The sequence below is a fragment of the Leptonychotes weddellii genome, chromosome 5, assembly GCF_054177405.1.
Source record: "Leptonychotes weddellii isolate Sample4059 chromosome 5, ASM5417740v2, whole genome shotgun sequence".
Lineage (NCBI taxonomy): Eukaryota > Metazoa > Chordata > Mammalia > Carnivora > Phocidae > Leptonychotes > Leptonychotes weddellii.
In genome coordinates, this window is record NC_138373.1 from 24,524,491 (window position 1) to 24,537,367 (window position 12,877).

General features: G+C 49.2%; 1 protein-coding gene across 13 annotated transcripts in view; it reads left to right on the plus strand.

The window, feature by feature from the left end:
- The window catches only part of MARF1 (meiosis regulator and mRNA stability factor 1), a 43,890-nt gene that overhangs the window by 27,123 nt on the left and 3,890 nt on the right, over nucleotides 1-12,877 (plus strand). For 11 of the 13 annotated variants that reach the window (XM_031018971.2, XM_006728643.3, XM_031018983.2 and 8 more), the window contains 6 exons: nucleotides 1,775-2,005; nucleotides 4,819-5,031; nucleotides 6,280-6,340; nucleotides 6,428-6,553; nucleotides 7,927-8,097; nucleotides 9,641-12,291. In XM_031018971.2, coding sequence (XP_030874831.1) covers nucleotides 1,775-2,005; nucleotides 4,819-5,031; nucleotides 6,280-6,340; nucleotides 6,428-6,553; nucleotides 7,927-8,097; nucleotides 9,641-9,885 — 1,047 coding nt within the window. In that variant the 3' untranslated portion in view covers nucleotides 9,886-12,291. Of the gene's footprint in view, nucleotides 1-1,774; nucleotides 2,006-4,424; nucleotides 4,797-4,818; nucleotides 5,032-6,279; nucleotides 6,341-6,427; nucleotides 6,554-7,926; nucleotides 8,098-9,640; nucleotides 12,292-12,877 lie in introns of those variants that run through there. The other 2 variants (XM_031018986.2, XM_081819970.1) reach the window with 2 other exon arrangements.

Consider the following 12,877-nt stretch of genomic DNA (forward strand, 5'->3'; position numbering starts at 1 on the left):
GGAGGACATGGGAGTCCATGCAGGTGAAGCTGGAGAAGGGGTTAAGAAGAGCCGATCGTTGGAATCTCTTTCCGGTCTCCCACCCCAGCGTCTGCCCCCAGGCTTCCTTTCACGTGTGGCCTGCGTGGGAGGTTTGCATGAGCTACATGGGAAGTGGGCGGTAGCTGGTAATCACAAGTGTGACCTGGGAACAGGGGTCTGCAGTGGAATCGAGTAGGAGAGGATGTGCCTGGAGATGGGGTGGGTGAGGAACGGAAAGGCCACGGGGTGGGATAGGCCCCCTGGATGCTCAGTCACCCAGCGTGTGAAGGCAGTGGTGGGCTCCAGTGGATTGCAGGTCTAAGCCGTGACCAGAGATTTTGATGAGCGTGGGTGGGTGAGTGGGGAGTTGGAGCGTCAGCAGTCAGCATGGGGAGGGATCGGAGGGGCTCTGGTGTGCTGCCCTGCCTGCTGCAGCCTCTCCCAGGAGCCTCTGGGAAATGCTGATGCCCGGACTTCACCCCTGCCTCCAAGATTCTGATGTAATCAGCCCCAGTGCGCTCTGAGCGTTGGCATTTTTTGTAAGCTCCCCAGTTGGTTCGGTCGTATAGCGTGGGTTCAGAATCAGGAGCTGTCTCTAAGCATCAAAAGAGCAGGCTTTTATTTTTTTCTCCTTGAAAGGCTGGAGTTGTAGCAATGGTCTGGGCATCTGAGAATATGGCCCGGATTCCCCTAGGCTTGAATCTGTTGATTGATTAAACCCTGCGTCTGCAGAGGAAATCTGTCCTCGAAATCTCCACAAATCTGTAACCATGATAAGTGGGGTGGGGGGCCTATGTACTAACCTCCTGTCTTGGCTCTGGGTGAGCGTCCAAACCAGGGACACACTGGGATTGTGATGGTTTCTCAGGTGCTACTCACCTCTCTGCCTCTGAGGACCCAGAGCCCCAGGGAGTACGAGCCTGTGATTACCCAGCCCTTACTGAGGCACTGAGACCTGTAGTCTTGGCTGGGAAACCAGACGGGGCAGTTCTGTAACAGTAAACTTGGTTTGCGTACCAGCACCTAAGCACGCGCATACTGAAGCTCTGCCTGTTTTAAGTCCGGTGGCGGCTCAGTTCACAGACTTGTTCCTCTGCCCAAGGCCTGCAGCTCTTGGTTAGCACGTGCCTGTTTCTTCACATGCTCTTTGGTCTCCCATTGCTAACCTGTGTCTTTTCCAGAAGGTCCCCCTTCCAGTGCACTTCATCACTCCAACCCTGTATCTCCTCGAGAAGCGAGGGAGAGACATGTAGTCAAATAGGAAAATACCCACTTGCTGGCTAGTGATGATGGACTAGAGGAGTGCGGGTGCCTTTAGTCAGAGTGGGCCTTCAGTCTACTCTGGGACACAAAGGTGGGGTGAGTCAGTCTGCAGAGCAGCCCTGTGGACCGTCACCTGCAGTCCAAACTCCCGCCTTGAGCGCAGAAACCTTCAGTTCAGGGTCTTGGGCCCCTGGATGTCGGCCGGCCAGTCTTCCCTCCTTCCATAGGGGAGTGGAATGAGTGCCCTAAGAGAGGGCTGGTATCGATGGCTGTCTGATTGTGGACCAGCAGAAAGGGAGGGTACAGCTCCCACTCTGGTGTCCCACGGCAGCTGAAAACAAACTCACGCACTCACTTACGAGTAAGAGAAGGAAGTAGAGGTTTTCCCTCTATTGGTCTCCCTAGCCCGAAGGATAGTAGCTGAGTCAGGTGGCCGTGGCCCAGTGTGCCGCTCTTGAGTTGGGAAACTCTGGGACTCTTGTTCCCCCAGATTGCTGACATGGAGTCGGGCAAACAGATTCAGCTGATCAACCGCAAGTCCCTGCGCGCCCTCACTGCCCAGCTACTGGTGTTGCTGATGTCTTGGGAAGGAGCCTCCCACCTTTCTGTGGATGAGCTCAAGAGACATTATGAAACTACTCACAGTGCTCCCCTCAACCCCTGTGAATATGGATTCATGACCTTGACTGAACTTCTGAAGAGTCTGCCCTACTTAGTGGAGGTACGAGTGCTAACGGTTCTGTAGAGCCATCTTACTGAGATCTGCTGGACTGTTCCTGGGCACCTGACGGTCTGGGTTAGAGGGTGTAGAGTGGGAAGGGACCAGTCTGTCATTTTGTACTTGAACAAACCGAGTCAGAGCAGGGTTGCAGGCACCTTGCCCAAATGAGTGCCCAGCTAAGAGGGAAGCCGCGGCCTCCTGAGTCCTGAGCTGGGGTGTTTTCATGCTACACCAGGCTGCAGTTTGCTACTGTTAGCACTTTCTGACAAGATGGATGGTGTGGGGGCAGGGAGGGGGGCTGTCATCAGTCAGACACTGGTCAGAAGGGAAGGCTGGTGACCCGAGTACTCTTTTAAGAATAGCACTTAAGATGAAAAGAATCATAGGAGAATATTACAGATGTAAATTAGCCCCCCTCCCCTGGCCAAGTTATCAAAATTGACCCAAGAAGTTAAAAATTAGACCAGTTGGGGTGCCTGTGGCTCAGTCAGTTAAGCATCTGCCTTTGGCTTAGGTCATGATCTCAGGGTCCTGGGATCAAGTCCCGCGTCGAGCTCCTTGCTCAGCAGGGAGCCTGCTTCTCCCTCCCCCTCTGCCTGCCGTTCCACCTGCTTGTGCTCTCTCTCTCTGTCAAATAAATAAATAAAATCTTTTTAAAAAAATTAGACCAGTTACCACAAGAGAGGCTGTAAGATCATTGAAATTTTACCAGTGAAAAAGACACCAGGCCAGATAGGTTGTTAACAGTTGGATTTTTAACTAGCTTTAAAGAATTACTCCCAGGGACAACCTGGGTGGCTCAGTCGGTTAAGCGTCTGCCTTCGGCTCGGGTCATGATCCCAGGGTCCTGGGATAGAGTCCCGCGTCGGGCTCCCTGCTCCATGGGGAGCCTGCTTCTCCCTCTGCCTCTGCCTCTCTCTCTCTCTCTCTCTCTCTCTCTCTCTCTCTGTCTCTCATGAATAAATAAATAAAATCTTAAAAAAAAAGTTAAAAAAAAAGAAAAGAATTACTCCCAACTTCCTAAAAACCATTCTAGGCCATATTAAAAACAAAACAAAAAGACAACAAAAACAAAAAACCTCACCACTTGATTTTATGAAGCCAAAGCAACTGTAACACCAAAAACCTAACTAATACAGTCCCCCAAAAGACCATGATTCTAAGTAGGGTATTAACCAGTAAAGTCTAGCAAGGTGGAAAGAGTGCTATCCCATTGTTACCATATAACCATGTGATTGATAAATAATTCAGAGATACTGACAGAAGCTCTCTCCTTGGCCAAACTCGGGCCAGGCGCTTGGGAGCCGCCTTCTACACTAGACTGCAACCTTGGATGTCTTGGTAATTTTCCATCCACAAATACCCCCTCCCTCCTTAGCTATAAATCTTCACTTTTCTTCGTTGTATTCAGAATGGAGCCCAATTCTGCACTGAGGTTCTTTCCTTTCCTTTTATTGCAGTAGTTCTTTTTTTTTTTTTTAATATTCTTATGTTAATCCCCATACATTACATCATTAGTTTTAGATGTAGTGTTCCATGATTCATTGTTTGTGTATAACACCCAGTGCTCCATGCAGAATGTGCCCTCCTCAATAGCCATCACCAGGCTAACCCATCCTCCCACCCCCCTCCCCTCTAGAACCCTCAGTTTGTTTTTCAGAGTCCATCGTCTCTCATGGTTCTGCAGTAGTTCTTGAATAAAAACTATTTTTCCCACTAACTACTGTCCAGCTCTGGTTTGTCCTCACAATATCACATCCAACATTTTCAGAGCTCTGTTAATTATCTTTAAGGTGAACAGTGGTTCTAGGTAGCGTAAATGGATGATCCAAGACAAAAGGCTTTTCCATGGCCAGCTTGGGTTGGGAAATATTCCTTCCCTTGGAGATTGTCAGTGCACATTAAAGACTCTGGAAAGGTTTATGGTAAAGAAATTTGTTTACTTGAGGACAGAAGAACTTCGGGGTTTCTTCCCTTAAAGAAGACTAATGTGGTCATCCTGCAGCACAGAGTTCCTTGGATCCCCACTTTGGGCTAGGGGGTTCATTGGCCTCAGTCCCTGCTGTCTGATGCAGTCCTCTCACTCTGGGGATTTGTCTCCCCGCCTCACTGTCTCCTTTTGTTTGAGACCCCATATCGGCCAGTTCCCTTCCTTTCTGACAATGCTATTTCCCCAGACCTTTGCCATCTTAGATGCACAGATAGAATTGAAGTTTGCTCTAAGGTAGCACTTTCTGTGGGAGGAGATCCTTGAATGAGAGCCCCCTCCTCCCAAGCTTAGTGCCCATTTTCAAGTTGACTTGGCGCCTTTTCACTCTCAGCTGAAGGCCCAGACTCCCTGGAGGGGGCGGGGCGGGGGGGGCAAGGCTAGTCACTGGAAGTTTTTTTTTTTTTTAGATTTTATTTATTTATTTGACAGACAGAGACAGCGAGAGACGGAACACAAGCAGGGGGAGTGGAAGAGGGAGAAGCAGGCTTCCTGCTGAGCAGGGAGCCCGATGTGGGGCTCGATCCCAGGACCCTGGGACCATGATCTGAGCCGAAGGCAGACGCTTAACGACTGAGCCACCCAGGCGCCCCATGGAAGTTTCTTTCTTTTTTTCTTTTTTAAGATTTTGTTAGCAAGTGCGTGCGCACAAGCGGGGGGGCGCAGAGGGAGAAGCAGGCTCCCCGCTGAGCAGGGAGCCAGACATGGGGCTTGATCCCAGGACCCTGGGATCATGACCCAAGCCGAAGGCAGACACTTAACCAACTGAGCCACCCAGGCGTCCCACTCTGGAAGTCTCTAATGCTATGTTTTTCTCTTGAACCAGGTTTTCACTAATGATAAGACAGAGGAGTGTGTGAGGCTCACGAACCTATATTTATTTGCCAAGAACGTGCGGTCTTTACTTCATACTTACCACTACCAGCAGCTTTTTCTCCATGAGTTTTCCATGGCCTATACCAAGTATGTCGGAGAAACACTGCAACCCAAGACCTATGGCTACAGTAGTGTGGAAGAGCTCTTGGGAGCAATCCCTCAGGTGGGTATTCTCGGAGGTTCTTGGAGAGTATCTTCCTGGAGAGCCCCAGGCTCACTCTCCTGAACACAGTCATGAAATGCTGCCAGGCTAATGAAATGGCAGGCATTTTGAAAAATGTACTGTTGGCATTAAAGGAATGATTCTAGCGTTTCTGCTTGGTTGTGCAAGCCTTTATTAAATCCGTATATGCCAGGTGAGTAAGTTGTAGCCCCTTCCTCAGAAAGGTGTCAGGTGATGGACAGTCAGGGCACCTGGCAGGTGACGAGGCAGTGTGGTCAGCGCAGCCCTCCATGGGTACCCTGAGGAGGGCCACGGGCAGGGCCCATGCCCAGGCTCGAGGTTTGTTCCAGAGCCGAGATGTCAGGGATTTATAGACATGAACCATGTGACGAAGAGGGGACAGTCTGGGCAGAGGAGATTGCATAAGCAGATGCAAAGCAGTGACAAGTAGTGTGGAACGTTGAGGGCATTAAAAACCAGGCAGGGACCTACCAGTGCAATGAGAGCTCACTTAAAGAGGGCCTTGCTCCTCCGGGTGAGCAGAAGGACCTGGAGGAGAGAAGTGGGGAGCCTCAGGTTTGTGTGTGAAAAGCACCAGTGTCACTGCTGTGTCCAGAGTAGCAGGAGGGGTGGAGGGAGCTTGGTGAGGACCTTTGCCATGGCCGGAGCCCAGGTGAGAGTGATAACGAGACCGAACCCTCTTGAAAGTAATGCAAGAGACAGTGAAGGACCCAGGGAGGCTGAGATTGGGACTCAGTGCAGACGCATGTGGGGGAGTGCTGGGAGCCAGGGGCCTCTGCTCCCACTCTTGCTTGGCTGAGGAGTTGAAGAGAGGACTCTGTTTCAGGATTAGGACCAGGAGCTTAGTTTGAGGGGTCTGGAAGGTCCCCATTAGTTCTCTTAGGGTATATTTAGTTTCTGGAGAAAATAGGAAGGACTCTTGTGTGAGAACTGTCTCCTTTAACAGACCAGAACTTGTGTTGGGGAGATGGTCTTTCTGAGAGCCCTAAAGAATATTTTTAAAGCTGAGTCTCACCATTTTTAGACTACACGTCTTCTTGTAAGAGGCGTGTCTCTGCCAGCTTCTATTACTTTAGAAGCTAAAGAAAGTATAGAAAAATTTTCCTTGGCATTAGTTTCTAACTTCTAATATATTTAGGTCAGTGCAACAGGTCCCATTCTTCCTGGATTTAGGGTTTATTTCCCCTCCTTTTCCACTGCTTAACCAGTAGTATGTCTTGTGTGCAGGTGGTCTGGATAAAAGGACATGGTCATAAGAGAATTGTAGTGTTAAAAAATGACATGAAAAGTAAGTAAGCACCCATCCCCTCCCTGCTTCAGAAATCCCGGTTCTCTCACTGACTTTTCCTTCTGACGGCTGCTCTTGGTCCCCCAGGTCGTTTGAGTTCACTCGGGCTTGCCCCCACCCATCCTGAAAACCAGCCCTTGGCCACAGAGTGCTTCTCGGAGGTGCCCGAATCTCGCACAGCCGTGGAACTTGAACTTGAAGCAGGCAGCGATGGTAAGCAAGGCACAAGACAGCCAAGCTTGCGAAATTCTCGAAGAACTGGTGGGGTGTGGGCTGGGAGTGGGCGGGGGCAAGGACCACAGTGGGCCATCTTCATGTATTCTCCAAAGCAGTCTGGTGTTCGGTTGGTAACAGAAAAATGAGCCTGCATTTCATAGCATTTTATGGTTCCTGGTTCAGGTTCTTGAAGGATGTTGACACCCCTGTAATGACAATATGTCAGCCCAGTTCAGACTTCAGAGGAAAAAGTTTTTCTGACATTTGTTAAGCAGTATTTTAAGACTATTGCAATAGGGTCAACTCTGCTGCACACAGGGAGGGAGATGGAAGTCAACTCTGAGTACAAGGATGAACGGGGATGTTTTCATCAAGGAGCAGAGCGAGGGGAGAGGTGGGGGGCATATCACCCAGTGGAAGACATCAGGGGTGGAGGATTGAGGGCCTTGGTCAGAGAGCAGAGGTGGGGAGTACTCGAAGAACTGACTTCCCAAGATGCCTAAGACTGGGTTTGGTAAGGACCGGATAGACACAGAAGGCCAAGGTCAAGGCCTAGTGGAGAAGAGGACACAAAAGGGCCAGGCTCAAGTTGGATGGAGAGAGTCTTTGTCACAGGGCCTCCCTGGGAGAGACTTGGTAATAATGCATAAATAATATGCAAAACAACATCAATCCACTCAGATTTTATGTGGAGCCTCCTTTGTAGATAGAAATCGACTAATTTGAGCTCTGTAGCAATTTGTAACTTTATTGAAAGACTTTTGAATCCATTGCTGCATATGAGACTTTTATCTTTGTATGACTCTGTAATCACTAATTGGAAGTGTTACTGTGGCCTGTATGTGGAGGACACATTTCACGTTTTATAAAGCATGGGAATGGAGCTCCCGCCCTCAGCTGTCAGCACAGCCTACAGGGAAGTTACCTCCCGTCTCCGAATGAGGGACCCAAGTTCCAGGAGGTTAAAGAGCTTAACCAGGATCATTTAGTGAGGGAGTGATAGAACTGGGGCCCATGTCTTAGGATTCAGAGCTTTTACTCATTTTAACTACTTTATACCCCTTCCAAGGACTTATTTCCCCTCTTTGGATGCTGATTGTGGAAACATTTTTTTTTTTTGGCTTCTGCCCCTTGGGGCATTGCTGTTCCTGAGAACACAAATCAGGAGATCCTGGCTTGTGGCATTTCATTTACCAAAGAGTGATCCAGACCTTTCTGTTAACGGCTTTTTTGTTGTTGTTGTTGTTGTTAACCTTGAGTTCTTGAGTACTTCCTGGCCTTTTTCATCTTGAAGGCTGAGACAGCCTCAGGCACAGACTTGTGATAGACTGCTGTCCTGAGTCGAGCCCCGACCTGCCTTCTCTGTCTAGGGCCCCACCAGATAGAGCAGGAGCTTCTCCGCCTGACCAACGACTCCCCTGTGGACCTTCTGTGTGCACCCGTCCCTTCGTGCCTGCCGTCCCCTCAGCTGAGACCAGATCCTGTCATCCTCCAATCTGCTGATCTCATTCAGTTTGAGGAACACCCTCAAGAGCCTTCTGGTAGGATGCACTGTGGTCGCGGGGGTTTTCTCTCTGGGTTAAAAAATCAAAGCACGATGCCGGTAAGGGAAAAGTTTGACGGAGGTGGGGAGAAACTATATTTTCAGGCACAAGTATACCTGCGCCGATTATTCAGGACACTCTCTTCCAGTCAGTTTTCCTGCAAAGCTGGGTTCACAGCCCGGGTTGGCTTGGGGAGCCTCCAGCCCGGGAACAACGGCAGGTCTGGAGGGATGACTCAGCTGGGCCGTGAAGCCCACAGAGGCGTGTGTGGAGGGCTTCCCGGGCTTGTGTTGCCTGCCTGCATAAAGGTGCAGCAGCTCGTGGGCACACCCGGTACCCCACGTGCGTGCATGGCAGCTCTGGGCCGGCCTAGAGGTGAATGATGGCTCCAGGTCGGGGCCTCGTGAGGGGTATGAGCAGGGGAGGGAGGGCCATCTGTGACTTGAGCTCCGGACCCTGCACGGGGAGCTGAGGAGGGATGCGAAACTGGCTGCGGCGAGCACCGCCTGGTGCCGGCCCCGCACTTGGGCTCCCAGGCACACTCACACCTCATCTCACCGCAGCCCTGCAGGGCAGGCGATGGAGGGCACAGCTTGGCCTGCCACCAGCGACCACGCTGGCCCCAGGCTGCCGGACTGGAAGTGGCCGAGCTGAGATTTGAACCCCAGGCTCCTTGTCTTGCTGTATCACCTGACCTCCGGAGAGGTGGCCCATCTGCTCTGTCGAGGCACCTTCTCTGTCGCCTTCATCTGCCATAATGGGTTCTTCTCCACTCCACTTACTGTTGCCAGGGGGAAGCCAGGGACAGCCTCGTGTTGCCCAGTGAAAGAACTGAGGCTGTTTATCGGGAGAGTAGGAGGTAGGGAAACCTGCCACTGGAAGAGTAACGTGTGAAAGAAGCAGGAGTGTGCCCCTCTAGGAGGCACGGCGGGAGCCGGCGCGAGACGGATAGCAGTGCGCCCGTGGGGTTGCGGCTTTGGTGCATTTCGCCTGCAGCAGGCCCAGTACTCAGGGCTCGGCCAGAGAAAGAGCAGCCTGTAAACACTGCAGGAAAAATGGCTGTGTTTCACTGCCTCTGTGCACTTCTCTCCCTGTCTCTGTCCGCCTTAGATCCACGCAGGACACAGCCCTCCGTCAGCGGAATGCGCTGGGGCTTCCTGACACTGAGACCCCTCCTCGTGGGAAAGTCGTTAGGTCCCATGAGGCTCGTGGGTCTTTAACAACCTGACACAGTGAATGGGCAGAGAATCCAAACTGGGGAAAAAATGCTTCTGCACTGTTGCCTGTTGAGTTATAGCCCAAAGTGAAGCTTCCTAAAACTGTAATCCCAGGGAGAGAGAGCTGAGGCGCCATTTATTTCTAAATATCTGACTCACATGACGTGTTGGCCACATAGCTGATATGTAAATTGCAGCATGGGCGTGATGTTTGGTGGGTGATTTTTAAAAATATTTTTTGAGATGATACGAGGGAGAAACTAAAAACCCCACACGTCTTGCAGGTCCTAGAACTGAATGTGTTTGCTTTTTGGTGTTTACAGAAATTATGATTTTAAACCAAGAAGAGAAAATTGAAATTCCAGTACCAGTAAAGAACAACAGCCCAGCCTTGGACTCCAGCTTCTCTGGCATCTCAGCAGCTGTCCCAGTGCCTCCCTGCCCCTCCTCAGAAACCTCAGAGTCACTGCCCAGCAAGGACCCCGTGGAAAGCCCAGCCAAAAAGCAACCCAAAAATAGAGTAAAATTGGCAGCCAATTTTTCCTTTGCACCTATAACCAAGCTTTGACTCGCGTTTTGAACATAGAATTAGGATGGGGAAACACTGTCTGATTCTGCACACAAAAGTGGGTTCGAAAAACACAGCCTTTTCCGTTTGAATGCAAACCCCCTAGAAGCCAGTTCATCTTCAGATGTATCCCATAACGTTTGGTTTCTTTTACATTGAACACAGCTTTAGAGCTGAAGTGTTTCTTTTTCTCCTCCTCTAATTATTTGGAAAAACAAACCAAAAAAACAACAACAACAAAAACCCCAAAAACCTCCTGGCATCTGTTAAGGAATCCTTAATACAGCTTACCAAATTTTTCTTAATTATTCTGAAATGTAATGGTGTTCCGTAAGGAGAAAGCAGTGAGACCTCAGCTAGAAGGGAGTGGTTTTACTGCCATTAAAGCCACATCCGTGGTAGAATCTTACACGTAGCATAAGGTAGCCTCTCAGCCTTTGCTTACTGGTGTTTCCAGACAGTACGAATCAAGTGCATGGTGTGTGATACCGCAGAGCCTGCTCCGCGGCCCTGCGCGTTCCCATACGGAAGCAGAAGGGCAGGTGAGGCGGGGAGAATGTATTTTCGGGCTGGATATGAAGCTTCCTGGCTTCCATGTGACTTGTAAGCGTGCCTTGTTTGTTTTATTGAACTATGTCTGTAGTTGACAAATGTGGCTTCATCACAAATTTTTTTAACACTGTTTCCGCTTCGGGGTGCCATGTGGGAGCTTTCTAGAAAGTTGAGGATGTTTTAAGCTTCCCTTTTATGTTACGTTCCAGTGTGATATGGATTAGGTTAAGGAAAAGGAGATGGTCTTGGTGTCATGAATTTAAAGTCAGCATTTGAATTCCAGCACACAGTATTGTGTGTCGAGCGGCAGTGTTGGGAAGAGAGTCTGATTTTCTAAAATATGCATGAAATGCATAAATTACAAATCAGAGCTGAGGGGCGAGGTGCTTTAACAGGAGTGATATCGATACTCTTTCCTCTAGGAAGAGACAGAAATTCAATCTCTACGTGTGAAGGCCAAGGTTGATCATCTTAACCTTATATTTGTAATTTTAAACCTGGTTTTGGTAGCTGGGAAGCTTTATGTGTGAGTGTGTGGGTGGGGGGGGGGGCTCAGTGTCTTTTAATAGTGTCTGCTTTTACTGTTACTTCTCGCTGTTGGAAGCATGTTTGGTTTTTTTGTGGTGTCTGATGTTGGCATTTGGGAAAAGCCAGCCTTTGAGGGAGCACTGCCCTGTGGAATGACCTTCGCCTCGAGGTGGCGGAGGCATCCGGTGACAGGTGGTCTCTCACCCCTCTTGGAGAAACCTGACATTTACAATGGGTTGTATTTGTTGGGCAAAAAGGCGGATTCATTCATAGAGCAGAAAGAACCTGTTGGCATAAGGTCTTCCACTACTGAGATGGTTTCTTTTGGGGAAAATGTTTATATTTTGTAATTTCTAGAAAGCCAGAAAATGGGCTCTGATTTCATAGCCAGCATTTTGATAAAATGCCACAAAACAAGGGCTCCAGAGAGATTTTTACAAGTCAGGTTTTTGTTCCCCAAAATCTTTAAGATGAAGCCAGTGGTTCCCAGTTCTCCACACATGGCCCCCAGTCGAGATGGAACAACCCTGGAAAAGCTTGCAAGCAGTATGGCCCTCTGCGAAGCCTCTCCGAATGAAGGCATTTCTCCTACAGACATAGTACGGCAGGAAGTCAAATGCAGATGTGCAATTTTTTTTTTTTAAGAAGCTTTTAACCAGTGTGAGAAGGTTGGTGTCGAGAACCTCAGTTGCCTTATTCTGAGACTTCTTAAGGCTGAGTTTGCACTCTTGGACTTTAGTTTTGCTCACCTAGGGCGGGATTGACTTTAAAAACGTCAGAGGTACCATTACAAGTCATGAGGAACAGTCTCAGATCAGTTTCTTTGGGCAACCGTCAAAGAAGAGCCTGCGGGTGCACGCTGTCATGGGAGTGTGGTCAAACCCAACCGTTCGCTGGAGTCGCCAGCCAGTCTGGGACGTGTGTGTAACTAACCGTCACTGTTGGAAGAAAAGAAAAGAAATAACAGCGTGAGCTCGTTGTGTCCGTGATGTACTCCACAATGGCCAGTCTGATTGCTATCTATTTTTTTATCCAGAGGCTTAATTAAATGATGTGACGAAATGATGTATGAGAATTAAGTCAAAGAAATTCTTTCTGGGTGGAAAGATGTACCAGATTAGATATATCTGTTTAAAGAAAAAAGACAAAAAGTTATCACCATAACCCCCTTTCCCATCTTGCACTGTTTGTTTCGGATCGGGCTTGGGGGAAGAGATGTTTTTCTTAACTGTCTACTTTTTTTGAACACTTTTTTTGTGATTCAAGTGCTGTTTTGTGTGTTGGGACCAAACAGTTGTCAATAAACTTTACAAAGCAAGCATCTAATTTGAGTCTTCCAAGTGCTGTGTGTCTGAGGGGAGGGGTGAGAAGCCAGTCCGACTAGTCCTGTCCTCTTTTCAAGTTGGGTTCCCCCAACTTCTCACCCCTTCTGAAAATCCAGCTGTTGGGGAGAGTGAAGTAATCTGACATTCTCGGGGCCCTTCTGACTTATCCTGCAGCCCTGGCAGGTGTCTCTCTGTACTGCCTGCCCGCCTCATGGTTAGGGCCCTCCGAGGTTTCCAGCCGAGTTCCAGTGTATAATCACATGTGGGGCAAATACAGTAACCACAAACACCTCTGGTTAGAAACCTGAGATAATCCCTCCGATCTCTCTTCCCATGAGAGAAATCCATTTTGCAGGCTACCTTGTTTTTGGTTACTGCCTGGCATGCTTTTCCAGTAAGCCCATTTGGAAAAGACTTCTTTCACCGATTCCACGGTGAAGCCCTTCCCCTAAGACCACCGTGACGCCCGCCCCCCACCCCCTTGCAAGAATCTGAAAGGACCTAGAAGACACTTGAATGTTGGGGTGAATTGCTTCTTCATGAAGTGCCATTTTTTTAATTCCAACACTAAACAGCTCTTAAAGACC